This window comes from Leptonychotes weddellii, chromosome 3, assembly GCF_054177405.1.
Source record: "Leptonychotes weddellii isolate Sample4059 chromosome 3, ASM5417740v2, whole genome shotgun sequence".
Classification (NCBI taxonomy): domain Eukaryota; kingdom Metazoa; phylum Chordata; class Mammalia; order Carnivora; family Phocidae; genus Leptonychotes; species Leptonychotes weddellii.
This window is the reverse complement of record NC_138371.1, coordinates 126,685,696-126,713,383: the sequence shown is the minus strand read 5'-3', so window position 1 is coordinate 126,713,383 and position 27,688 is coordinate 126,685,696. Positions and strand designations below refer to the sequence as shown.

General features: G+C 42.0%; 1 protein-coding gene across 1 annotated transcript in view; it reads left to right on the top strand.

Annotated features, from left to right (window-relative positions):
* LOC115940001 (ecto-NOX disulfide-thiol exchanger 1-like) overlaps positions 1-24,340 on the top strand; it is a 62,701-nt gene extending 38,361 nt beyond the window's left edge. The window contains exons 3-5 of the mRNA XM_031025145.2: positions 4,842-4,944; positions 15,869-15,954; positions 23,382-24,340. Of these exons, the coding sequence (XP_030881005.1) occupies positions 4,842-4,944; positions 15,869-15,954; positions 23,382-23,513 (321 nt within the window). The 3' untranslated portion in view covers positions 23,514-24,340. The remainder of the gene's footprint in view (positions 1-4,841; positions 4,945-15,868; positions 15,955-23,381) is intronic.
* Positions 24,341-27,688: the final 3,348 nt, after the last annotated feature.

The following is a 27,688-nucleotide window of genomic DNA, read 5'->3' as shown; positions in this document are numbered from 1 at the left end:
AAAATCTGATTTGTCTGATATAAGGATTGCCACCCCAGCTTTCTTTTGATGTCCATTAGCATGGTAAATGATTTTCCACCCCCTCACTTTAAATCTGGAGGTGTCTTTGGCTCTATGAGTCTCTTGCAGACAGCATATCGATGGGTCTTGTTTTTTTTATCCAGTCTGATACCCTGTGTCTTTTGATTGGGGCATTTAGCCCATTTACATTCAGGGTAACTATTGAAAGATATGAATTTAGTGCCATTGTATTGCCTATAAAGTGACTGTTACTGTATATTGTCTCTGTTCCTTTCTGGTCTATGTTACTTTTAGGCTCTCTCTTTGCTTAGAGGAACCCTTTCAATATTTCTTGTAGGGCTGGTTTGGTGTTTGCAAATTCTTTTCGTTTTTGTTTGTCCTGGAAGCTTTTTATCTATCCTTCTATTTTCAGTGATATCCTAGCTGGATATAGTATTGTTGGCTGCATATTTTTCTCATTTAGTGTTCTAAATATATCATGCGAGTCCTTGCTGTCCTGCTAGGTCTCTGTGAATAGGTCTGCTGCCAATCTAATGTTTCTACCATTATAGGTTACAGACCTCTTTTCACCGAGCTTCGTTCAGGATTTTCTCTTTGTCTCTGAGACTTGTAAGTTTTACTATTAGATGTCAGGGTGTTGACCTATTTTTATTGATTTTGAGGGGGGTTCTCTGTGCCTCCTGGATTTTGATGCCTGTTTCCTTCCCCAAATTAAGAAGTTCTCTGCTATAATTTGCTCCAATATACCATCTGCCCCTCCTTCTCTCTTTCTTCTTCTTCTGGGATCCCAATTATTCTAATATTTCACTTTATGGTATCAGTTCTCTCGAATTCTGCCCTCGTGATCCAGTAGTTGTTTTTTGTTTTTTTTTTTAAGATTTTATTTATTTATTTGACAGAAAGCACAAGTAGGCAGAGAGGCAGGCAGAGGGAGAGGGAGAAGCAGACTCCCCGCTGAGCAGGGAGCCTGATGCGGGGCTCGATCCCAGGACTCCAGGATCACGACCCGAGCCGAAGGCAGCCGCTCAACCGACTGAGCCACCCAGGCACCCCCGGTAGTTGTTTCTTTCTCAGCAGCTTTATTCTCCATCATTTGGTCTTCTATGTCACTAATTCTCTCTTCTGCCTCATTTATCCTAGCTGTTAGAGCCTCCACTTTTGATTGTACCTCATTAATAGCCTTTTTGATTTTGACTTGGTTAGATTTTAGTTCTTTTATTTCTCCAGAAAGGGATTCTCTAGTATCTTCTATGCTTTTTTCAAGCCCAGCTACTATCTTTATAATCGTCGTTCTGAACTCTAGTTCTAACATCTTACTAATGTCCATATTGACTAGGTCCCTGGCAGTCTGTACTGCCTCTTTTTCTTTTTCTTGAGGTGAGTTTTTCCATCTTGTCATTTTGTCCAGAGAAAAATGGATGAATTGCGGGGGGAAAGAAGGGGAAAAAAGTAAAAAAGAGTATCATCAGGCTGGTGAATAGAACAGAGCCACACACTAGATTTGGGGTGTATTTTGGTCTGTTCAAAGAAACTGCCTCCCAAATTTTTAAAGACATATATATACAAAAATAAGGGTAAATACAATGAAGATATGGAATATGACTAAAGATGAAAAGTAAAAAAGATTTTTAAAAAGGAATTGATAAGAAGTTGGTTGGAAAAAAAAATGATCAAGCAGGAAACTAGAACAAAGCCATACACTAGAGATTTAGGGTATATTTTGGTCTTTTAGAAGAAACCGTATCCCCAAATTTTAAAGTGTGTGTTTGTGTGTGTATAATATATATAATAATCTTATTATAAAATGTTAACTACAATGAAGCGATAGAATATCACTCTAAAAATGAAAATTAAAGATTTTAGAAAAATTCAATAAAAATAGAAAATTTAAAAAATTAACTTTGAAAAACTAAAGAATCATGGGGGAAAAAGCCATGAATTCTATGTCCTGTATTTCCCTACTGCTGGAGTTCTGCCGTTCTCACTGATCGGTAAACTTGGTCTTGGCTGGCTGTTCTCGCTGATCTTCTGGGGGAGGGGCCTGTTGCCATGGTTCCCAAATGTCTTTGCTGGAGGCGTAATTGCCCCACCCTTGCCGGGTCGGGCTAAGTAATCTGCTCAGGTTTGGTCTCAGGATCTTTTGTTCCCTGCAAGCTTTCCGTACAGCTTTGGAGGCCGAGAGTGAAAATGGCGGCCTCCCAATTTCCACCCCAGAGGAGCCGAGAACTCGGGGCCCCACTCAGTGTGCCCCCAGAGAAAAGCAGTCAATCACTCCTGTCTCCCTGGTCTCTGGCTGCACTCTGTGCTCACCCGGACTGTGAGCAAGCGTTTCTATCTCTGGCATCCGACTCGGTGTGGAGTCTCCCCAGATCTGCCGCTTGTTGGGTCCCTGCTGGAAGAGCAGTAGCCCAACTGTGCCGCGGATCACAGATTATGGCAATCCCGAGCTGGGAGCCCGTTCCTCGGCTCCGTCTCTGCCGCACTCAGGCACCCCCGGTCTTTGTGACCCCGAGGGTCCTGAGACCACACTGTCCCGCAAGGGTTCCATGCCCTGCTTAGCCACTGGAGCGACGTCCCTCAGCAGAGCAGACTTCTAAAAGTTCCGATGTTGTGCTCTGCTCTTTCTCACTTGCCAGTAGCGGCTGATGGAGGCCCCCTCCCCCGCCATCTATCCTCCCGAATATCGCCTCGGATTCACTTCTCCGCATGTCCTACCTTCCAGAAAGTGGTCGCTTTTCTGCTCAGAGAGTTGCTGCTATTCTTTTCTTCGATCTCCTGTTGAGTTCATAGGTGTTCAGAATGGTTTGTTACCTATCTAGCCGAATTCCTGGAACCAGATGAAATTTAGGTCTCCTACTCCTCTGCCATCTTGCTCCTCTCCACCCCAGATCACCCTTTCTTGGGTTCATTATTTCTTAAATGATACCATCATCATCCTAGGTACTATCTTTCCATCCCTTTCTTCCTAGACCTCTGCTAGCCTTCAAAATACATCCATTTGGTATTTCATCACAGAGGGAATTCCTATACCTTTCCTGTAACTTCTGAGTTCATCTACATAAATCATTGGGTTTATTTGGTTTTAAAATTCTGGATTGTGTTTCTCCTGGGGCTGGTTCCCAAGATCCCTTTTTGGAAGTGTAAGAGCATCTTTCATTTCTAACGTTCTTTTTTTTTTTATATTTAATTTTTTTAAAGATTTTATTTGAGAGAGAGAGAATGAGAGACAGAGAGCATGAGAGGCAGGAGGGTCAGAGGGAGAAGCAGACTCCCTGCCGAGCAGGGAGCCCGATGCGGGACTCGATCCTGGGACTCCAGGATCATGACCTGGGCCAAAGGCAGTCGCTTAACCAACTGAGCCACCCAGGCGCCCTCTAACGTTCTTTTATATCCAGCCAGCTCCAGCCTTGCTATGGACCATTCCTTAAGCCCTTTCTGACCCCTGTCCTCATGGGCACACTACTGCTATGAGCTTCAGGCCTCACTGGTACCCTCTTAGCCAACCAGCATCTTCCTCTGATCTATTATCACATCACTGTGATTCCCTTAATTCCTTACCTTATACCCATCTACACCTCTTACTCTGTCTTCAGCAGGTAAGACTGACCTTTAGAGGAACCTCCAAAACACTCACCAAATATTACCAATTGCAATTTCTTAGCAGAGCCTTCTTTCCTGGCAATTTCTAATTACCCCTGATTTACAAAGTAGCAGCTCGTAGTTTAAATTCAGCTTGTAGAACTTTTGTGATTGATGTACACTGATGTTTTTATTTTTTCTTTTATTTGAATGACTTCAGAGGGGCTTTGTGCTCTTTACATGCTCAACATGTTCCCAACAATTTCCTATATTCTTTTATCTGGCCAATTTTACTTATTTGTATTAACTAGATCAATATCTATAACCAGTTCCAGTCCTGGTAACACCTGCCAAATCTTTTGCCCAGACCTTCTCAGTTCTCCTTTGTCCCTCCCTACTAACCTCTAGACTTGTAGCATCATCTAATGGAGTATCCTTAACTCTTTGCTCAATATGCTCATCCTTCTTTGAGACCTATCTTTCAGTGAGAATTTTTTCTCCAAAACTCAACTACCCTAATGATTCTAACCCATATATATACGTCTCTGATCATTACATTTGATTTTCTATTAAATCATTCTCCATTCTGAGTCCTAATACAAGTCTGGGAGAATGAGTTAAATGTTTTTCTCTGTTTCTAAATAAAATAGACCACAGAAAGAACTAAGAATAGTTCAACTTCAGTGTTCCACATGTTATTGGTTTGTTGTACAATTCTTCATTTTTAGTTTCCAAAGAAAAGAATTTCTCACCCTTTGCTTTATCTACCTTCCGCAGTTGTGTATAAGGACATATACTCATTCACCGTAAACACTTCTAATAACAATCCTATTTCCCCACACACTCATACAAGTTACTAGCATAGTTATATAAATCAGTTTGTACATGCTTTGGGGGAAGTTTTTTATATTTGAAATAAAAACATGTTAAAGTAGCTACAGTCAAATTGTTTTTGCTAACAGAGTTTAATCAAAACATGGACAAAAACCTAAGATAATTTATGCCAAATTTGCCACTTTTGCATAGTTACGTGGTTTGCTGGGAGTAGTAGCTAGGCACCTAAGTTTTAGTTATTACTTTTCTATTGTTGGGCACATAGATCAATTACTTATAAAAGCTGATGTTCAGTTACAAATGAAGTGATGACCTTTTTTTAATAGAGATGAAAAGACCTCGTGGCTTTTATTGAAATGCACAAAATCTACATGCATGCCTATATGTTTTTTGTTTTTTAACCTCAGGAAATCAATGTGTTGACAGTCGCATTGGTCAACCAAGACCGAGAGAACAATATTGAAAAAAGAAGCCAAGGCTTAAAATCAGAGAAAGAAGCTCTGCTAATCGGTAAGGAAATTGTTTTCCTCATCCTTTGTCTTAAATAATATTAAAGTAATTCACCTCCAACCTGTTAACAATTGAAACAGCTTTGCTTTCTGGTCAGAAGTGAGATTAACTTCGTCAAGATTATATTATACTTACATTTCAAATTAGGGACATACAAACTAAGGGGTTTTGCTCTTCTGTAACCATGTGTATTAGTTGGCTGTACAACATAAAACTGATTATAAGACGACAGATTAATTTGCATCTCACATGTTGCAAATCTGAATTCCAAAATTTGGACACATAGCTTCCAACTGAAGGCCAGGTTGCATCCTGCCTGAAAGTTCCAAATCAAGCCAGATCCCCAGATTCAAGAAAGGGTGCATCCTGAGGTCATCCCTGTAATGCTGATGATATAGGGACATCTGGACTACCACTGCTAGACTAATCCAGGCTTCCCTGCCCAAATTTGGATCCATTTAACCAACATAAATAAAACAAGCTGGCGACTAAGGAAGGGGAAAGGAAGGAAAAATTTATTTGCCCCACAAAATACAACTAGGTTGGCATTTTTTGGGGGGGGGTGGGGGGAGTGGTCTGGACCAGAGTCAAAGCTCTAACTGGTCTCTTTTTGAGAGTCCTCATGAGCAGATCCAGAAGTAGTACTTAACCTCAAGAACTCTTCCTTGTGAGAATATGTTGGTGATGTGCCTGGGACTCCACTTTAAAAGCTGGTATGTTTAAGGGCTGTCTCCAAAGTCCTCACTCTGTGATGCACAGCATTCATTCAAGCTACGCCTTGGCACTGACCCTGGTGTGGGGTTCCAAGTTTAAAATGGTTCCTCCTTGGCACAGTTAAGAGTGAAGAATGAGGCTGTTGTACATGTGAGACAAACTGTTCTTCTATAGTTGGTATTCTGGCAGAAGTAACACCTGGTTACATTTTCTAAATAATGCATGCACCCACCTCAAAATGACAGGTACACCAGGGCCTGTAGAAGCTGGCAGAGGAGGAATTAAATTCAAGATAGTCCAAACTTCATCCATCATATATAGATTTTTCAACTACAGGGTTATTGAATATGACATCAACTTAGAGATACTCCAAGGAAAACCAATTTTTTTTTTTCTGATGATATACAGCTGTAATAACGTGCCATGCACAGGTTTCATAAGACATGCTGATGTGTTATCAGTTCCAGGAACCCAAAATGAACCTGTATGTAGTTGGCAACTGGATTTTTCTTCTATTGGAAAATGTGTCAAACACTGACAACTATTTCTCTTTTGCTAAGTGTGACAAAGTTGTGATCTCCCCCATGATTTTGGGGCATGAACAAAGCACATGATGATCAGCAGTAAATGTTCCTTCTCTAAGTATGAATAATACAGACCACTTGAAGCTTAAAAAAATGGGAATGAGTCCCCATTTTTTAAATTTCATGCCTCTCATAAAGATTGCTTCTCCTTGTATGTTCTACTTGGAGAACACAGTTCACTTACAATGTCTCCTAAGTAGTTACTACACACACACATTTTTTTCAACCAGCTACCTCAAAATTTAAGAAATGATCTGCTTTACACAACACAGGTTAATAGGAGTAGATAATTTATAACAAGTTATCTCTGCTGAGGTCTTTAGTATTAGAAAATTCAAAAGTGTATTAGAAAGAAAAAATTTAGTCGGAATCTTCAGTAAGAAGCAGGCACAACCAACTCTTAAGTTTTCCAAGATTTTTCCCCTCACTTTTGGTCTTTTGAACTGGTTTACCTATATTAGCATTTGACACTTCTTTTGATCAATATATGAAAAGGGAGGCTAGAGACTCAAGTTTTTGATTAAAATAAACTTGGGAGGTATTTTTCCCTTCATTTCTCCATTACCTCTCTACCTTGATATTTTATCTTAATCTACCTTAATGGAAATTTTAAAACGGATGTGCTCCCCACCCACACCCTCCCCCAAAATATTGAGGTACTTATACTTCTGTCGTCAGACAGAGAGAGTAATCATCCAGTGGAATGACAAGGTAGAAAAGAGTTTCTAAGACTGGCAAAATGGATCCTGCCAGTAAGTGTGCCTCTCTGCTAAGTGAGTTTGGCCATCCATATTTTGTAGAAACCTGAATGCTGAGACCAAAAAGACTTCTCCTGCAGCTTCTGGAATTTAGTTAAATGTTGTGACAGGGACAGAATGACAGAATGTGGATTCCAAACTGCTTTGGATCAGGCTACACAGAGAAAGAAGTTTCTGGTGCTGGGGATACTCTTTTCTGAAGAACACTTGTAGGTAGAATGATTCTGGGAGTCCCCTGGACTTCTGAATCTGGAGAGGTCAGGAATACTCTTTGCAATCTCCCCAGAATCTTCCCTTGGAATAATTAAACCCATACAGATACAGGGTATAGTGGGCCTGCTCCAAGTCAGCCTAAGAAGGCCAGGAGCATAGCAAAAATCTCCCTTGAATTGGAAATACTTATTAGCAAAATCTTTATCACATCTGGGTACCTATAGTATATGCTATATGCAAATATATTCAGATAACACCCTCTTGGGACACACAAATGTTACATAAAAATGCACAGTGGCATAAATCTTGATTTCCTGGAAGAGAAGCAGGGAGTGAAATAAGCTATTCAAATAGATTCCATATATAGAGACCATAAAACTGAGGCTAGAACTTCCTAAACAACAAGTAATGCTAATTATTTGTGATTATTTGTGACACTAATCTAGCTGGGCAAAACTATGTATTCTTCCTACACATTCTCATGTCCTTTTTATAAAACTGGAGTCTTTAAGACATAAGGTAGATACATAACAGAAGATCAGTGGGATTTCATTGGTATTATTTGGAGTTTTGCAGATTTGGATTCTGAGTCCCTTGAGAGTTCAACCATTCTGCTTAATTTTCTGCTTGACAATTAATGGGGATCAAGTGCTGTATTCCAACTCAGCTAAAAAGATGGGCCCTTAGAAAGGACTTTATTATTGTGATTTCTGGATTATTTTATAACCAATCCTTGTAAAGACAGGTTAACATGTAATTAGACCTAAAAGAATTACATGATTATGGAGGGCAATACAGGGGACTATTTTATAGCTCATAACTCCATGGTAGCTACACATTAGGTCAGCCTGATGTTGCCTAGCATCTAAGCCCGAACTCCTAGTCCTCTTCACATTTGGCCTACACATTGGATTTGGCATGTACTGACCTTATATGGGATAGAATGAGACAGTACTTTTGATTTAGTACCAAAGCTTTGGAAACCACTAGCTATTGTTATGAAGAATGGATCAAAAGCATTTTTATTGATAGGCAAATAGCTCAGAAGAGATGCCAGCAGTATTACTCTGGGTCTGATCACTCCACCTTCTCTTTCTTTTTAAGTGATTCTAATAGAGTAGATTTCCAATCCTCACAGCCCTGATTGGCACCCTGTCAATGCTAGTCATCACTCTAAATCCCATCCAGATATAGTCAAAACCTTCTCAACTGTTTATAAAGTATCTGTGCTTCAGAACTTCCCCAGACCCCTGAAAACCCTCTGCAAATTCTTAATGATAAGACAAACTTCTTTACAGATCACCCTGACTCTGACCCTTCTGTGGATCAGGACATACATATTACAGGGAACCAGGACGCTGCTTCCCATCAACGCCCCCCCGCCCCGCCCCATCTCCATCACTACCACCGGTTCACGCATCTGTGCACAACCAGTCTCTATCTGAACAGAAACGTTCCCCCTAATATATGGGTGTTAGGAAGCAGATGACTATAGAGAAATACACTTTTTAAAAAGGTTAAATGGTGACGTTTTGGTGTTTTCAGTGAATGGAGTCGAGGCTATATTTAGGCTGCACCTGAAAAAAGTAATCTGGGAAGTACGTGCTTCTCTGAAAGCTACTGACCGTAAAGAATGAATCATTGACCTAAATCTTGTTTCCAAGACACAAATGTCCGTATCAATAAATCAACAAACATTTGTCAAGAGCCTACTATAAAAATTACCAGCCTTCATTGTGGAAAGGAATCATCTGGGCAGCTTGTTAAAAAGGTGGACTCTCTGCCCCCCACCCCCCCCCACACAGATTGTGTTTATTCTAGAACTGACATCCAAGGTGATACTCAAACAGGCACTAACGGGACCATGTTCTGAGAACTACTCGCCTGTCCTATGCCCGAACCTGTGGTCCCCGATGGTAGTCGTCAGGTGATCTCTTCCCTCAAGAAGTTCATAGACTAGTGAGAAAGGAAGCAGTTAATGACGACAAAATATGGTTTGTACTAAAATCAGAAACCCCGAGAAAGGGCTACTTACACTACAGATGCCTTGTTAGAAGAAAGGATGGTCGAATGAGTCCTAAAGGAAGAATAGTTTCTCCAAAGAGATAAGGGAGTTGTCAAGGCCATTTCAGACATAAGGAACGAAGTACTGAAGGGACCAGATATAGTCTCAGGGGGTTAGTTAAAGTAAGACTGACAGACATTTTAAATTTTTTCTTTAAATTAAAAAAAAAAAAACAAAAACTGTACAAGATCAAGTATGGTACTCACCAGATAAGTGGAACAAACTTAGAATCCCAGCGCACTGAGAAGCACGAGAGCAGTCACAGTGTTGGGTCTGCCTTCTAGCACTCGCTCACAGCCTCGCCTCTCCCCAGTTCCCATAAACACTCTAGTGCTCAGCAGCTGTTCACAGGAAACTGTAGGCTCGTGGCTTAGTGGGAAACCCAGATTTCACAGGGCATCCTCCTGGCTGCCTCTCGGGTTCAGTGTCCATGAAGCCTTGTAGGCTGCAACAAGAGGCAAGAACATTTCAGGCTGGCTTCTGGTCAGGCCTCTGTTGGCTGTCAGCAAGATAGAACCATCGAGAGACACAGCTGTTCCTCTGCAGAGCTGAGGTTCCTAGAACTCCCTGGGAAGCCCTCTCCCCCAGCAAGCTGCCAGGCCTCAGGGTTTTCTGAAGTTCCCAGGAGACCATCAGCCAGTGTGGATGTAGGGAAAGCTAATCTCAGCCAGGACTTTACAAGCTGACACAGAGTTTGGAGTGAAACCCCAAGCAGCCTGAGGAAGGGGAGTCTATTCTGGCAGGATTCTATCTGACCAAAATGAATATATAAACTGATATTTTGTTCTCAACAGGTAACCAGTAAACTTTTTAAAATAGGAGTCCGTCAGAGAAAAAGATGGGAGTGGGGCGGATTGGCCCATGACAAACCCCAGTACCTGATAATCTCTGAACAGCCCTCAGCAAGGGAGGCCTGTTCTGAGTACTGGCAGATGGAGGCACTGGATTCACCGGGCAAATCACTGATCCACTGTGGATCTAATTCCTCATACTGAATAAAGTTAGGAGGTCTGACTGGATGGTCTTCTTCACCTCACTACTCTGTATAATCTACGAGCACTATCAGGAAAGCTGCACCGCCCCTTAGGCAATGATGTTAGAAGGAAGCAGATGCTCATACCCTCAGCATATGAACATGAGCTCTACTGTCCCATACCTTGAAAACAAAAGAAAAGGAAAAGCTGTCTTGACTCCAGCAGCCCGCTTCCCTGCTCCCCATCCAAGCATAATTCTCCGAAGCACTGTCTACACTCACAGCCTCCACTCCCTCTGTCTCCCTCCCTCCCCGGCCACTCCAGGATGGCTGGCACCCTCACACTGAAGCCGTTCTGTCAACGTGACCAGAGAACGTCATGTTGCCAGTTTCTCAACTCCCTCCATTTGTCATCTGCACTTCATACAGTGGACTCCTCACATCTTCTGGGCAGAAATACCTTCTTCTCTTAGCTATCATGACACCATTCTTTTTTATTGATCACTACTGCTCAGATTCCTTTGATGAGTTTTCCTCAGCTTAACCTCTAAATTTTGGGCTTCTTTGGGGTTCAGTCTTGAGGACTCTTCTCTACCTGCATAATCTCAATGAACACTTTGGCGTCGAGTCCCTTTTGGTGCCCACTGACTCCCAAATTTATACCATCTCCAACTGCCATTTGGTATCTCCATTTAGATGCTAATGGACATCTCAAATTTTAAAAAGCCAAAACAGAATGCTTGATTCCCCCTTTTCTCTGCCCTAATATGCTCCTCCCCTAGTAGTCCCAGCTGAGAAAATGCTACCACCCAGTTGCTCAAGCCAAATACCCAGGACTCCTCCTCCCAAGCCTTTCACCACTCACATGCGTTCCACCAGCTCCACCTTCAATGCCCACTGCTCTTTGGTCCAGATCACTCCTTACCACTTCAGGTCTTGTGCAGACACTTCTGAATGGCCTCCCAGTTTCCTTTTCATCTATTCACCAAACAGCAGCTTGAATGAAATTTTTAAAACATAATTCAGATCGTATCATGCCCCTACTTAGAACTCTAATGTTGGCTCCCTGCTGTTTTTAGAATTTAATCCACGCCCCTTAATCTGTCATATAGGGCCCTAAGTGATCTGGCTCCCTACCTACCTCCAAATGCATGCTGTACCACTCTCCAGCCGTTTGTTCTTGCCAGCTCATTTCCACCTCAGGTCTTTTGCACATTCTGTTGACTGTACTTGGAATAATCTTTCCCCAGGCTGTCTGTGGCTGGCTCCTTCCCATCTGACACAGGAAAATCTACCTTCACTCCACTTTCCAGTGTAAAATAGCACTCCACCAAGCTTGAGCCTGTTGCGTTTTCTTCACTATGTTTACTACTACCTGAAAATATTTCCTTTATTTTTAATCTTTGTGTTTACCTCTGTAACTTACCTAGAATATAAATTCCCCCAGAGCAGGAACCTTGTCTGTCTTGTGCAGTGCTGTGCCCCTAGCACCCTGGCACCTAACTGCTGCTAAGGAAACGCTGAAAGAAGAGTGAATGAAGCAGTAAAAATCTAGCACTATGTGGCTAATTTCAATGCTGCTGCTTCCTTGGTCTTAGGACTAAAAAGGGGAATACACTCAGTGATTTTGATGGAAAAAGCTCAAAATGCTTTTTTACATGCCTGTTTAAATGGGCCTTTCTAATGAGGGGCTTGCCACAGGTTGCACAGAGCTGGTCTGTCTCTCTCTCTATATATATATGTCTTTCTAAAGCACTTTTTAAGGCCCTGAAATATGCAGCTTTAAAGCTCAAGAGTATGGATAGCCTCCTCTATTCCTCTTTTTATTTTCTTAAATTAGCTACTTACCCTTGTATTTTCCTGGTTGGGAAACCCATCCTTAAATATGGAGACTTCTGCTTCTCCATGGAAACAGCCAAGACCAATGATTGAGTCAATCCCTTTGGAGAGCCACCAGTCCAGTTACGGCTAAGTTCTCCACCCTCAGTTGCTGGTGTGTTTTTAACCAAGCTTTTAGGTCCCTCCCAGAGGACCATAAAATAGTCTCCAGTTTCTGGGTTTGTAGCTTTGCTCGTTAGATTATGAGTTACACCTGTCCTTTTTTCCATTCTCAGGAACTAGCCCTGTTCTTTTTAAGGAGCTACAAAGAGGCTTTAGTTGATTATTCAGGAAGCCCACCTCACCCCACCCATGAATCCAACCCAAAACCAGGGCTTAGAAACTACATTTTCTCAGCTGCCATGACTAATGCTTCTGTGAGGACACTGTGATGGGCAGCGGTAGGGTGGGAGGAGGGAAGAGGAGGGGTGCAGTATTTGGGAGACTGTGACTATTGTTTCCCATTTCTGCTGTATCTCTAGCAATACTGAATAGCTTAGTTGCCATCCATAGGGAAAGCTTCGGAAGCCTTTATTTAACTACCTACTTTGGGGGCACCTGGGTGGCTCAGTCGATTAAGTATCTGCCTTCGGCTCAGGTCACGATCCCAGAGTCCTGGGATGGAGCCGCGCACCAGGTTCCCTCCTCCCTGCTTCTTGCTCTGCCTCTGCCACGCACCCCCCCACCCCGCTAGTGCTTGTGTTCTCTGTCAAATAAATAAAAATTAAAAAAAAAAAAAACCTTTAACTATATACTTTGGCCCCAAATGGATCTAGGGGCAATTGCTCAATTTTCTTAAAGAAAAGCTAATGGCTTATTAATATCAGCTACCACAGTGATGGTTTTGAATACTCTCCTACCCAAGGGAAGATACTGTCTGGGTCAGGATTTCTAATCTGATTTTAGAAAGATATATAGAAATCATATAAGCATTTTCTTTTTACTTTTATGAGCAAAAGAGTTTCAATAAAAAGTGTCCATTCAGGTTGCTCTGTCCTGAATCCATAAAGTGGATGAGTTAAGGGCAGGAATTACCAGTGAATAATGCCTCAAAGTTACCTGATTTTTGAAAGACTACTACACATCATTGGTTAGTACTGTGCAATTTTTAAGGTTCTTATTTATCCCCATTTATTAATAGAACAGTAGAAATTTTTAAGCAAGTATACTGGCTAGTCTTATTTCTAGAGGATAAATTCATTCAATACACATTTATTGTAAATGTAAACTCTATTCCCAATACTGAACCAGAACACGCACAGACTGTCAGGGCAGAATTCCCTGGGGGCGCAGACCCAACGCTGGGCCTGAGGCTTGGAGAGTAGCCAGTGAGGGGGCATGTACACAGAGGGCTGCCAACCTCACAGAGGCAATAAGAGTGGCCACTCCGGGTCCTCCCATTACCGGTATCCCTAAACTTCCTCTTTCAGCACTTCATCTCCTAGGCCAAAAGTTATCAACCTCTTCCCCAAACCCCCCACCCCAATCCTCTTCTGACTCATTCTATTTATTCTACCGAAGACATTTAACTTCACACCCACACTTCCCATGGGTGTTTTAGGAGAGGCTGTGGGTTATCTAGGAGATGGTGAGGAGTCTCTGTGCAGTAGAGATTTTAATTTGCTGGTGCCCTTGGGTAGTTTACTCCTAAGACTGCTCAGACCTCTCTGCCTTCTAAGATGCCCCCACGCCCCATGGGAAACACACACATCCTTGTCACCATGAAGGCTGATCAGTCAGTCTGCTGCCTAAGCCGATGTCCAACCGAGGAAGGGACTACTGTCCCTGTCTTGCAGCACCCCTCCTGGCTCTAGGAGCCATTCTCTTGGAGCGCCCCCTCCCTGCCTGGGAGAACCTGTGTGCCAGAAGAAAGGAACAGCCTGGCCTTCTCACAAAGCCAGAGGTGACTACTCATTCTTCCCCCTTGTTCTCTAATGGGGGGAGGGTCCGCCTACCATTTGTCGGAGGCTCCCTGTGGAAACCAGTGGACATAGCATCACTTGTCCTCAGCCGGGGACAGCAGGGAGAACCCCATTCACCATCCTGCAACAGGACTTTCCCCTTAAGAATTCTGCCCCCTCTCTCCCACTTAATAAATGCAAATATGTGTTGTTTAAATACTTCTTATTTTTAAAGTGAGTCCTTCATGAGCTTCTATGTTTTAACTCATTAGTAACAGAATCACTTACAGTGCCACCTCACCAGATTTGAGAATTTCAAAGACACAGGGAAGTAGTTGCCAGGTCTGTAAAATTAAAATATAAATTAACAAAGTGGTGAGGGGGACAAAACAGTTCCACTTAAGTATATTAAAATAGCTGTTCGCCGCTTAAAAATATTTAAAATACCATTAGTACCTTTCACCATGGCCATTATTTCATCAAAGGGCATTTTAGCAAAAAAGGAAGAACAATCTCAGAATGAAATGGTACTTCTTTATATCTCAGGAAAAACACGGTCAGTCTCTGAAAACTAAGGTTTTGGCATTATGGAGAAATAATGAATTACTTGCACCTTCCTCATCTCTCTGTTAACCAGTATAAACCTCATACAAGCAGTGTTCTGAGGACAGGTCTTAGCGCGGACTGGACCCTTTGGTTCTCTGTCCTCAGACGAAGGCTCAACTGGGAACTTTCCTTGAAACACTGACACTCATCCCAGAGCATCCCAAGCATCACACAGGAGCTCAGGAGGCCACGAGACCCTGTCCCAGATCAATCCAAGGTCACCCTGCAATTCCCAGAATGACCTTGTGCAAGAACGATGTGCTCCTTGAGGGCTCACCCTTGCATTTCGGACAAGTGTATGTCTTTCTTTTGACCTTTGGCTGTCAAGCATCAAAGTTGCCCAATAAACAATGTGAGGGCTTATCCTCAGATTTAATTCATCTCGAAGCCTACTTAGAACTAAAAAGTCAGTCTGAACACAGTTTCCTAACAAACAGCTGCATACAATCTATGGAGCCTTGCTTTTGGATATAGGAGCAGGGAGGATAGAAAGGGAATGCTTTTACTTCAGCCCTGACACCAACGCCCAGCTTTTCATTTGTCAGTACAATGTTGACAGTTGATTTCACAATGGAAAAGACTTCCGATTTATAATCAGACTCCAGCCAAACCATCCATTCCTAGGCCTTTTAAAACGAGCTTGTAAATTACAGCAGCGAGGAGGAGAGAGTGAGCTGGCTCTGTTTAAATAACAGCAACAACCAGGAGGAAATAAAGCTTTTAGAAAGGATCTGGGCTTCCTTCAGTGGCAGTTAGGAGAAATATGGATTAAATACTTTTTATAACTAGCAGCTGTAATTATCAGGGAAATCAGAGGCCGTGCGATCTCTGACACAGCTGTATGAGCCATTTTCATGCTGCAAGGTCCACTGAGGGAAAGAAGAGAGAATTTATCCTCCCAAAAACTACAATTTTATATTGGTAAATCAAGCATAAAATTGGTAGTTGAAATGCTTCCAAGAGTCTTTGTTTAGAAATACTTTTATTCATCTGTATATTATCTCAGAGTCTAGCTTTTCTAACCACTATCATACCAGAAGCTAGAGTGTTGTTTGCCACCTTACTAGGACTGTCTTCAGAACGGACTGTTACCGAGTGCTTGTTGAGTGCTGTTAAAAATGGTGAGACCATAACTCAGCCTGATGAAACCATTACTGGGGTTAAATGACATTATTTGACTCAGACTTTTATTTGCCTTTCAGTAATGTCCAATATTTGTCTCTTTAATTCAGGGATCATATCAACGTTTCTTCACGTCCATCCTTTTGGAGCCAATATAGAGTATCTCTGGTCATACATGCAGCAGCTGGACTCCAAGGTACACTCTTTTTCTCCAGGGGACTTGCATTGCTAAAATTTAGCATGTTGTTTCCTGGCTGTAGGTGGACCCCGCGTGAGCTGCATTGGGGATATAATGGCGTTTGAAGATTTATCAGTACTTCTCCATAAGGACCTCCGTTTTGGGCAGATAGCTGTCTTCTTTTCACTTGCTTTTTTCTTTATAGAAAGAAGAGCAGTTATCTAAAATGACAGTGACTTTCAGCAGATGCCAAATTACTCTGAAAAGCATATGAGGGACTGAAAATTACAGGTTGGCCTGAAAGTTCCCCAAAGAGGGAGAAATCAGGTCAGGGTGGCTAATGGGGCATTATCCTGAGACCATACTCTCACAGGATTCTATGGTAAGGACTCCACTTGATAGAGGGAAAATCACCTCAAATAACATAAAGATCTGATACGACTCTCAAGAAAACATATTAATGGTTGTTTTTCAGCATTATTCTCTAAATGGAAAAAATGACTGCAAAGTTATTCTCAGCGGTGCCCCCCAAGGGAGACACCCAGAGTCAGGACATCACTCTTCATTTCTCTGAGGCTCAGTTTGCCTTGTCTGCAAATTAGCTATGCTCCTAACCCATTGCAGTATTTGTATTCTAAAAGAGAAAGGACAAAAAGAGCTCAATGTGTGTATCAATTTATGTATCAAAATCCAGTGAACAATGAGAGGGGCCCTTCTTGAAATAAAGTCATGTCATTAAGCAGCACTGCTGGGGGAAGCCTTGGAAGGGGATGGACACAGAAGCAGAGAACTGAAGCCTACCACTGAGTAGCTTGTTAAATGTCCTGCTGGGAGGGAAAATGGAAATAAGCTCTTGCATAGAGTGCAGCAAAGTACCTGGAATGTGTAGGACCAGGCCCCGGCCCACAGTTCTGTGACCCTGACTACACACATACAAACCATTCTAAATCTTCAATGGCCAGTATCAATTAAATGACTACACTGTGCTCTCAATTTGAGTCAAATGATCTTACCAATTCATGATCCCACAACTGCTTAACCTTTCTAATGGGTCTTATACTTCCCCTCTGAGAGAATCATCTGGAACAAAAAAGTACTTTTCAGTCACAGAGATTCATGCCCTTTTCTTCTCTTGCAGCTGGTAATAGGGTAGGCCAAAACAGAGTGAAGAGGAGATGAGGAGATTATAAGATTCTGGAAGTTCCCGCTCATGTCTTCTTTGTGGCCTCCCCTCACATGGACAGGGAGGGATAGAAAATGCTTATGTTAACTCAGATAAAATGAGAATGATGAGCTATTTAATGTTACTTTGTTGAAATTAAGCTTTCTTAAAGGGCTTCTTTGCCTTTTACCCTCACCAATTTCATTAATATCAACCCTACCGTTGCCTGAAAGATGAAATACTGCTTTCACCAGTGTGGCGTGGCATAGAATGAGTCCTCAAGAAATTATTCCTATCGTTGCTATTATCCTTCCCTTGTATTGTTGACATTGCTTTCCTTCCCCTCCTGGAAATCCCAAGTGGGAAGCTTTTGTTGGGAAGCAGTTGTTTTAGTATATACGTGAGTTTGTGTGTGTGTGTGTGTTGGGGGAGGGGGGGTGTAAAATCACCTGGTGGGGGTGATAGATAATGAATTATCTTGTTCTATTCTTAACCTCAGGACAGAGTGTCCATCATCCATTTGTTCAGGCAAAATTTGTGTGGTCTCCCTCAGTAGTCTCTGAGGAGAGAATTCACACACCTGGTCCCTGGCCATAGATGATCGGCCTTTCTGGAAGGGATTCAGTTAAAGGGAATTCCATTTTATCTCAGACTGGTACTTTTATTTTAGAAGATAATGAAGAAAGCATTTCCTTCACAGAGGAAATACACAGGGTCTTCCCCAGACAGCCCTCTATCTCCTGAATGAAATGCTCAGTAGAGCTGTCAAATTGTTTCCTCATCCCTGAAGTAAAAATTATATAGAAAAAGTGCTCTAAAACTCCTAGGTGCCAGCAATTAGACCAAGTATTCTTTCTATCCCAGTGAGGCTGAAAGGATATTTAGACTTTTTAATCCAGAGACCAAATTATTGCTCTATACTGGAATTCCATATCGCCAGGGCTTTAAGCAGCTTAGAAAACAAAATAATGAGAGGTTTGCCCTTTAAGTACCCACCAGGGCCTTGTCCTTGTATGAGCTGCCAGAAGGCTCCGAATCCTGGAGCCACCAGCAGCCCACTGACGCTAAGGCTCTCCTGGTGCGCCTGCCTCTGGTTAATCAGAAGGAGGTGGGTGTCACCAGGACCCCCACCAAGTTTTGGTTAATGTTGCACAAAGGCTATGGATTCAGTTTAGCCTCCACGACACGGAGGTTTCGCTGATTCTAGTAGGATGGGTTTTTTAAAATTCCAGTTAGAACAGCAGTTTGACATCAGACAACATCACCATTATGACAATTGTAAAATAACATTTAGATTCTGCCTACCCCAGTGCTGATGAGAGCAAGGAAAGCAGGCTCAATCAATTCAGCCTGTAATGAAGCTGATTTTATTAGGATTTCCCCAAAGGCCACATATGAGTATAAGAATGATTAGAAATGGAAGGAGAGCCAGGAATTAATTTAAATTATGCTGGGCATGTGAATTGCACATGGCTCCTAAAACTGTATAGCCCAGTAATAGGCCATTTTCTAGTTAAATATTATTCCTGCTCTTGATAATGATATTTGCATATTTTTCTCTTCTCAGCCTCTTCTAAACCACCACCTCTCGTTCACTTAGCCCTCTTGTAGCAGAATGTGATTATATGACCACATCACAAAGATTCACTCAGAGGAAGGCAGGAGAAGTAGTTGCCAGGCACAGCGCATGTCTCTAACCTAGACGGCAATGCTGCACAGAAGTCTCTCAACTACATGTGTTAGATTCTGCTCACAGCACCCGTGTGCTGTGAAGGCAGGGCTGGATTTGGCATCGAAAGCCCTGCACCGAGTTCTAGCCCCTCCACTCACCCGCTGGGCGAGCACACCCTTCCCTGTCCCCCAGTGGCTTCCATCAAGGACAGAAAGGCGCTTAGAGAGAAGCCCTGACCTCAGGATGGATTTGGGGAAGGGAACCCTGCACAGCTGATGACAGAATGGGTACGTCTCACTCTGAGCTCGGCCAGTAAGGTCTGGCTGCTTTGTTTTGTGAGCACTCCAGGATTCTTTCAGTTCTCAAAACCAAGAAATGATCAGTAGGAAGATAAAGGATATTGCCAAGGCAAAATTACAAGAGCTGACAAATTATTTAGGAGGAGGAGAAAACAGAATTAAAGTAAATGAAAATATTTGTAAAGTAAAAACTCTTTGGCCATAGGGTAAAAAAAAAAAAGGACAAATTAAATTCTCTCTTTGTTTTGAAAATCCCAAAATGTGATATATCATGAAAGTTATTTTGTCAGGGTAGATAGAGAAAGTTTTAAAAACCATCAAACTAACTTGAAAGCAATTTCTCCTTGATCTTTCTTCCGGCATGAGATACAAAACATCTTCAAGGAAATGCTCTAGAATTCATCTCAGAGCCTTATTAAAGGGAGATTTCAGACAGGACTTCATTTGAGGCGGTCTGTTCTATAATCGTGCCACACCCCTGTCCACATTCAGGCGGTTACCTTGAAGCTTAAAGCCAACGGCAGCTTACTAGCATTAACTACATTGTGTATTAAATGACTTACTATATGAACAGTACTCACAACAGTATCTGGCACACAGCAAGTGCTACTGAGTGTTGGTTGCCATTTGTTTTGTGCTTTATTTTATTAAGAGTTTTTTTTTTTTTAAGACTTTATTTGACAGAGAGAGACACAGCAAGAGAGGGAACACAAGCAGGGGGAGTGGGAGAGGGAGAAGCAGGCTCCCCGCTGAGCAGGGAGCCCGACGCGGGGCTCGATCCCAGGACCCTGGGATCATGACCTGAGCCGAAGGCAGACGCCTAACGACTGAGCCCCCCAAGCGCCCCCGTTTTGTGCTTTAAAGTGCCGTGAGGACTCAGGAAGGAGTGGCTCCCTCTCTCCTCCAGCATGCTACTCCAGCTTCCTCTGTGGTTCAAGCCTAGCCTCGGGTCAAAAGACATCACAGAAAACAAGATTCCCCATGATTTGCTTGCTGTTTTGGTGAAGAGTTGCTGTAGGGGCACCCAGGCATTGGCACTGGGATGTGTATGAGCTGGTCGAGTTGGGAACTGTTTGTTACTGATGTTGATATCACTCTAAAGTCTTAGTCATCACAGACCTGCCCTCTAGTACACAGGCCCCGGCCCCCAACAGGGAGACAGTGACCAAGAGGACTACTTCCGATGCTCAGTCCACAGTCCCCGGCCCCCTGTGGCATTTGGCGTCAGTGCTCAAAAATAAGGCCAAGGAGTCTGGATCTGCAGCCCAGGTCCACACTTAGTTCCTGGGTTACCTAATCTGTCTGGACCTCAGTTTCCTCATTTGTAAACTACTCCCTGTCTTATGAGAGTGTAGTGAGAACTAACGTAAGTGTTTGCGAAAGTCTGGAGAGGACAAGGTTTTCCAGAACTCCGAGCTGTCGCACTTCTTCGCTCCGGGGCTGCTGGGCAGCATCGCCTGCCCTGACCCCAGCTGGTCTCCTGCATAGATAGGTGTCACCTTCACACCAGACCTTTGTTTTACCCTCAAGAATTTAGCTTCTCTCTCTCCTTCCTAAAGAGCACTACAAAGCTCCTTTCCCTACTTTGCCAAGGGAGCTGACGGTTATCCTGTAAACAAGCCTGGGATGGGCCGGCTGTTAACCTGGGGGTCTGGCAGCTTCTCTGTGGCTCTGCCTGATCGGGGGCACGGGTGGCTCATCTCAGGAGTATCACCTGAATTGACTGCAGACTGGAGCCCACCATAGACAGCCTGTGCTGTCTTTCTCCAAAGGAAGGAAAGGAGGTGAGGAGGATAACTTGGCTTCAGAAAACTGCCTTCTGGACCAAGTGAAAACTGGGTTTGACCACACACTTTTCTGTATTTGTTTGCTTTGGCTTAGGAGCGCAGAGCTGGACTCACCTATCACAAAAAGTTTGGTAACAGAGTGTCGTATTCTGTCAGCATTGCCTAGTGTGTATACAGAGAGAAAGCATCTCGTTCCAGGTACCATGTTACACTTTATGTATAATCCTCATGATTAGGCTGAGAGATTACAACGTCTGTTATACACATGAAGAAACTGAGAGTTACAGCTGTTAAATGACCTGCCCATGGTTACACAGGTTGGCCCTACCCAGATTAAAATCCAAGCCTGTCTGATTTAAAAAAATCCCATTCTTAACCCAAATATGCCTGATCTTAAGAATTACCTGGGGTGATTATCAAAAATAGAGTATATGAGCTACACCCCAGATCAGCTGAATCAGTCTCCAGAGAAGAGGCTAGGGAATCTGAGTTTTTTAACAGGAACCCCAGGTGATTGATATTTCGAAAGTAAGCACTACACTCCTGGTTCTTCACCCACGGCTTGCTGAAATCATGCGGAGCACGTAAAACACACCAATGCCTAGTTCCCAGGTACAAGCAGTGGGTTCTTTCCCAGTTCTGTCTTTGAAAAGGCACTTAACTCTCTGTAGTTCACTCTGTTTTCTTAGCTATAAAACGAAGATACATCTTAACATTTTTGACACATGTATCTAATAGGAGTGTTGTGACAATGGAATTAGGATGCTGGTGAAGGCATTCTGCACAGTGCTCATTGAAATGAAATGTTTCAAAATCACATGAACCTTTTAAGCATCTGTTTAATAGGCTTTTGTGGGCTGACCTGGCAATCTAATAATCCTTTTAACATGGCTTTGTAGGAAAATGCATTCAGATTTCAAAATAATTCACACAAAAATTTTAGAATGCAATTTATTTCAACTGCCTCGAAAGGTTTTTGGTTTTTTTTTTTTTTTGAAATATTGAATATATCATGTGAATTGATATTGAATATATCACGTGAAATCTTTTCCATGTGAATGTTACATGAAAAGCTGATTTGACTTCTTGGTCTATTTGGTCTCTCTTTAAAATAAATGTTAAATAAGTTTAACATTTAAATGTTAAATGGAAAGTGCAGACTCTAAAATGATATCTATCCAGTGATTGTACCATGAAAAATAGTAATAGGTTTGATTCATTAAACCTTTCTATGTGCCAAATCTATGCTAAGCCAGGAGTCTTTATACATCCTTATTACACTTTGTTATTCCCATTTGCTGAGGATTAGAGAGACTAATTATCTTGGTTGGAGTCATTTAGCTCATAGCAATAGTAGATACAGGATTCAAACAAAAATGTTAGCCCCCCTGGTTCCAGGGTCTTAGCCACCTTGCTATAGGAGATCCCCATGCAAGCACATGGGCTGGGAAACAAAGACAGGAAAATGAGAACAATGGCTGTGTTAGAGCAGAAGGATTATGGTTGATTTGTCCTTTATTTAAGGTAAAATGAATTATTGGCATAAAAATGTATGTAATAGAGAAAAATAGGTAGAAGAAAAAAAAACTACATTAAAAATCTACCTGGGGGGGGGGTGGTGCCTGGGTGGCTCAGTCAGTTAAGCGTCTGCCTTTGGCTGGGGTCATGACCCCAGGGTGCTGGGATTGAGTCCTGTGTTGAGCTCCCTGCTCAGTGGAGAGCCTGCTTCTCCCTCTGTTCCCCGCTCAGTGCTCTCTCTTGCTATCTGTGTCTGTCTCTCTCTCTCAAATAAGTAGATAAAATCTTTTTAAAAAGTTTTTTTTCATTTAAAAAAAGAAAAAACTACCTGGAAGGGTGCCTGGCTGGCTCAATCGGAAAGGCATGCAACTCTTGATCTCAGGGTCCTGAGTTCGAGCCCTATATGTGGTGTAGAGATTACTTAAACAAATAAAACTTAAAAAAGAAAAAAAAACTACCTGGATTTTAAGAATGGATGTTGAGATTTTCATGGTTGTAGGTTCTGGGTTTTCATTTCATTCTAAACCTTTATGGTCTTCTGGTCTCTGTGAAAATTAAAGAAAGAGAAGTTAGGGTGGCCAGAAATCTACCCACATGCCCTTTGGCCCTCACTGAGTGAGATAAAAGCACTGCCCTTAGTCGAAGAGGATGAGGGCACCCGGAGTGGTGATGAACTTGCACTCAGCCCTCTTAAATCCCCTTCTCATCTCCTTTTATATCAAGGTGGGGAGGGCTGTTCACACAAGGCACTACCCAGTAAGCTAGCCATCCAAAGGAAGGTGAGCCTGGGATTCGCGCCCCTCTGTCTCCTACCTGCCCAGCCCCACCGGCTGCTCGAGACCAGGACAGTCACTTCCAGTGCTTGACCAGCGCTCCTCTCCTCAGCACGTTACTTGACAGCCAAGTAGTGTCATTTATCTCCCTGGAAAAGTGCATCCTTGCCCAACCCCTTGCCTCCTTGCAGACGAGTCTTGTTCCCCAAAGTGACTTTTCTTCCTTTCTAACAGATATCTGCAAACGAAATCGAAATGCTTCTGATGAGGCTGCCACGCATGTTTAAACAGGAATTCACAGGCGTGGGAGCAACGTTGGAGAAAAGGTGGAAGCTGTGTGCCTTTGAAGGAATTAAAACGACTTAACTGTGAAGAGCCAGCAAGTCTCTGGAGACGAAACCACCTGAGTGGGCCAGGGCTGTGCAGCGTGAGCACTGAAAGCTGGGGTTGGTCCAGCCTGGGGCCCCTGTGGAGCCATCGGGGCCTGACTTCAGTTACATCTGTGGCGTTCTCCTGTGAGTGGAAATGTGATTGTGTACCAGTTCCCTAAAACAAAGCTTCATACTGTGACAGGTCTGTTTCCTATGAACACCAACGATTCCACAGTCATAATGACGGCAAAATTTTAAAATATGCTACATTTGAGAATAGCTCACCCAGCAAAATATTTAAAGTTCATGACGGTGTAGCAATGGTCGTCGCTAGGCTACGGAGTTGTATATGTAATGTATAGCTGAAATCAGTCAATGACATTTTCCTGAAAGCCCTTCTGTTTTAGTAAAAAAATAAATAAAAACAAAAATAAAAAGTAATTTTAGAGTGAGGAAAAATCATACCAAAAGAAAACTTGAACATGTGTCTGAACATTTATTGTATTTTGTAAATTAAGTTATATGCTATTCCAGGGACTTTTTGCCTTATTGAAGAGGCAGAAAAGATTGGACTCCTTGAGAATGCTTTATCAAGAATATTATTTTTCTAATGTAACAATTCTCCATCATAAGTTCTTTTAACATGGACTGCATAACGATTTTCATAAAATGTAAATAAAGGAAAAGCTAGTGCTACTGTCTTGTACTTGGTATGTAATATTCAGGTTTATGCATCAAAATAAACATTCAGTAAATACTCCTGTTATAAATTTTATAGCAAAGATATTAATTTTTTTCAATAAATATGACTTCTGCCATAAAGGTTTTGCAAATTATTCTTTGATATACCTTACTTCACCTTTAAGAAGTATTCTTCACATTATTCAGTCCCATCCCATATCCCACCATTTTCAAATGATTGTCTACATGAATGACATTGAGACAAAATATTATTTCAAACAGAAATCTATAAAAACTAAAGTGGGAAGTACCAAGAAAAGGGGATTATACAGCACTAGGGTATATATCGTTTTAAAATACCAACACCTTGGCATACCTGGGTGGCTCAGTCAGTTAAGCGTCTGCCTTCAGCTCAGGTCATGATCCCAGGGTCCTGGGATCGAGTCCCGCATCGGGCTCCCTGCTCCGCGGGGAGCCTGCTTCTCCCTCTGCCTCTGCCTCTCTTTCTCTATCTCTCATGAATAAATAAAATCTTTAAAAAATAAATAAAAAAAAATAAAATACCAACACCTCGATCCAAATACAATCAACATAAATATTACCTTTGTTTTTTGTCTGCACAGGCAAGTACAAAATAGCCAATTAGTTATATTAATTCCTGGATTTATTTATTTGTATGTATGCTGGAAAACATACAAGTTAGAAAAGGAATTAAAGAATTCACACTTGAGCCAACAATTTAGTCAGAATTTGGGCTTTCACTATTTCTTTTAATTACAAGTAGGATAGAACTTTAAACTGTATCTCCTTCCTGCTTTCTTACGTAAGAATCACAAAAAAGACAAGTATTCAAGATATTAAATTTAAATGAAACATTTTTTAGGAAGACTGCTGAACAGTGAATCTTCTTCAAAATTCTGAAAAGATGTTTATAATTTCCTATGTAATAGGAAATTATTGTCTTCAGGATCTTTTTATTGAGCCCTGATAAATTAAGGTACTTATTCATGCCTCCCATAAATATCTGCATGTTTTGTTCAGGCTCAGTGCTAATCCTGCAAACATGGAGATGAATAAGAAAAGACGCTGTCCTTAATGGGCTCAGAGTTCAATAGGTAAAAGACATTTTCCCCCAAGTTTCTATATAATGTGAGCCAAGGGACAGGAAAGATAGAACAAGGGTGCTATGGAATTCAAACTAAATGTCAATATCATACTAGATACTGAAACACTAGAGGCCTTTCCAACACCATCTTATCAATTCCCACCACCATCATCATCCTGACATACTTATCTCTAGGTTAGGAGACACAAATAAGGATACAACCGTCAGAAAGGAGATGACCTCATTTACAAATAATGTCATCATCAAACAGAAAACCTAAGAGGTTCGCCTGAAGAATAATTAGAAGAAAAAGATTTCCGTAAACTGGCTAAAGACAGAAAGTCTAGTAGGGACACAAGGTACCACAATCTAGACTATTTCTAATGGAAAGTATGGGAGAGGTTTTCAAAGTACATTCACACTTTCAAGTATTGCCCGTAGCCACCTTAGCAGAATACACTTCACAGAGTAAAACCCTAACTCAGAGCTCCCATCAGGAAAAGGAATTAGACGGACCTTAGATTAGATCTGACGAGAAAACACCATTTCCTAAACACATGGTTCTGAGCCCGGAATGGCAACATACAGGACTGAAATGGTTAACACAGCTTCCAAAATATTTGAGTAATTCCCAGAGATAAGTTTCTGCACCAGGAGAATCTATTTTGGCTGTGGTGTTTTCACTGATACTTGAAATTCATTATATTAATTGCCTAGAAATACATGATTTATATATTTTAACTTCAATTACGTGAATAACTTATATTTGCAGGAAAAAACTTTTAAATTATTTCACAGACATTCAGATTCAGAAGGTACCCTAGGGATCACCTAGGGCCATCTGGAGTCTACGTATGTGTGTCACCCCATTCTCTTGAATCCTCAGGACAATCCTACATAAAGACACTATTATCCCCATTTGTCACACAAGGAGAATGAGGCTCAGCAGTTCTAAGTTGGCCAAGTCTACACAGTAAATGTTGATTACAGGATTTTAACCCATGGCTGACTGACTCCAAATATGTTCTTCTCACTATGTCATGTTTCTAGTTCAATGTATTCCCACCCCTCCCAGGAGCCCAGTGCCCATCCAGTGCTTCTGGATCACTGCTATTGCTCTTTTTCTCCACTATCCCATGTACGAGTATGGGTGTGAAGACTCTAGCCTTTCTCTTCCAAATCTACCAGTAACAAATCATGGACTCTTAGAATAAGCAGAACATTGAAAGTTTGGAGATCCTCATAACCTGGCCCCAGTGGGCCTTTCGGGCTTGCTTTTTCGCTGCTTCCCTGAATAGGACTAAGTATTTGCTGCCTTTCTGCTTTTGCTCATACCTTTCTATCCAAATAAAATGACCTTACTCACATCTACTTACCACAATTCTACAGAGCCTTAAGGGAAAAGTGCAAACACACCCCTCCAAAAAGGCTTTGCTCCATCGCCCCCGAAGTCACTTCTCCAGCCTCCGCACAGCAATCCCACACTGTTGTTTTTGTTTTGTTTTTTTAGTTTTTTTTTATTAACATATAATGTATTATTTGTTTCAGGGGTACAGGTCTGTGGTTCATCAATCTTACACAATTCACAGCGATCACCATAGCACATACCTTCTCCATTGTCCATCACCCAGCCACCCCATCCCTCCCACCCCCCACCACTCCAGCAACCCTCAGTTTGTTTCCTGAGATGGAGTCTCTCATGGTTTGTCTCCCTCTCTGATTTCATCTTGTTTCATTTTTCCCTCCCTTCCCCTCTGATCCTCTGTCTTGTTTCTCAAATTCCTCATATCAGTGAGATCATGTGATACTTATCTTTCTCTGATTGACTTTTTCGCTTAGCATAATACCCTCTACTTCCATCCACGTCGTTGCAAATGGCAAGATTTCATTTTTTGATGGCTGCATAATATTCCATTGTATATATGTACCACATCTTCTTTATCCATTCATCTGTTGGTGGACATCTAGGCTCGTTCCATAGTTTGACTATTGTGGACATTGCTGCTATAAACATTGGGGCATGTGCCCCTTCAGATCACTACATTTGTATCTTTGGGGTAAATACCAGTAGTGCAATTGCTGGGTCATAGGGTAGCTCTATTTTCAACTTTTTGAGGAACCTCCATACTGTTTTCCAGAGTGGCTGCACCAGCTTGCAGTCCCACCAACAGCGTAAGAGGATTCCCCTTTCTCCGCATCCTCGCCAACATCTGTCGTTTCCTGACTTGTTAATTTTAGCCATTCTGACTGGTGTGAGGTGGTATCTCATTGAGGTTTTGATTTGGATTTCCGTGATGCCGAGTGATGTTGAGCACTTTTTCATGTCTGTGGGCCATTTGGATGTCTTCTTTGCAGAAATGTCTGTTCATGTCTTCTGCCCATTT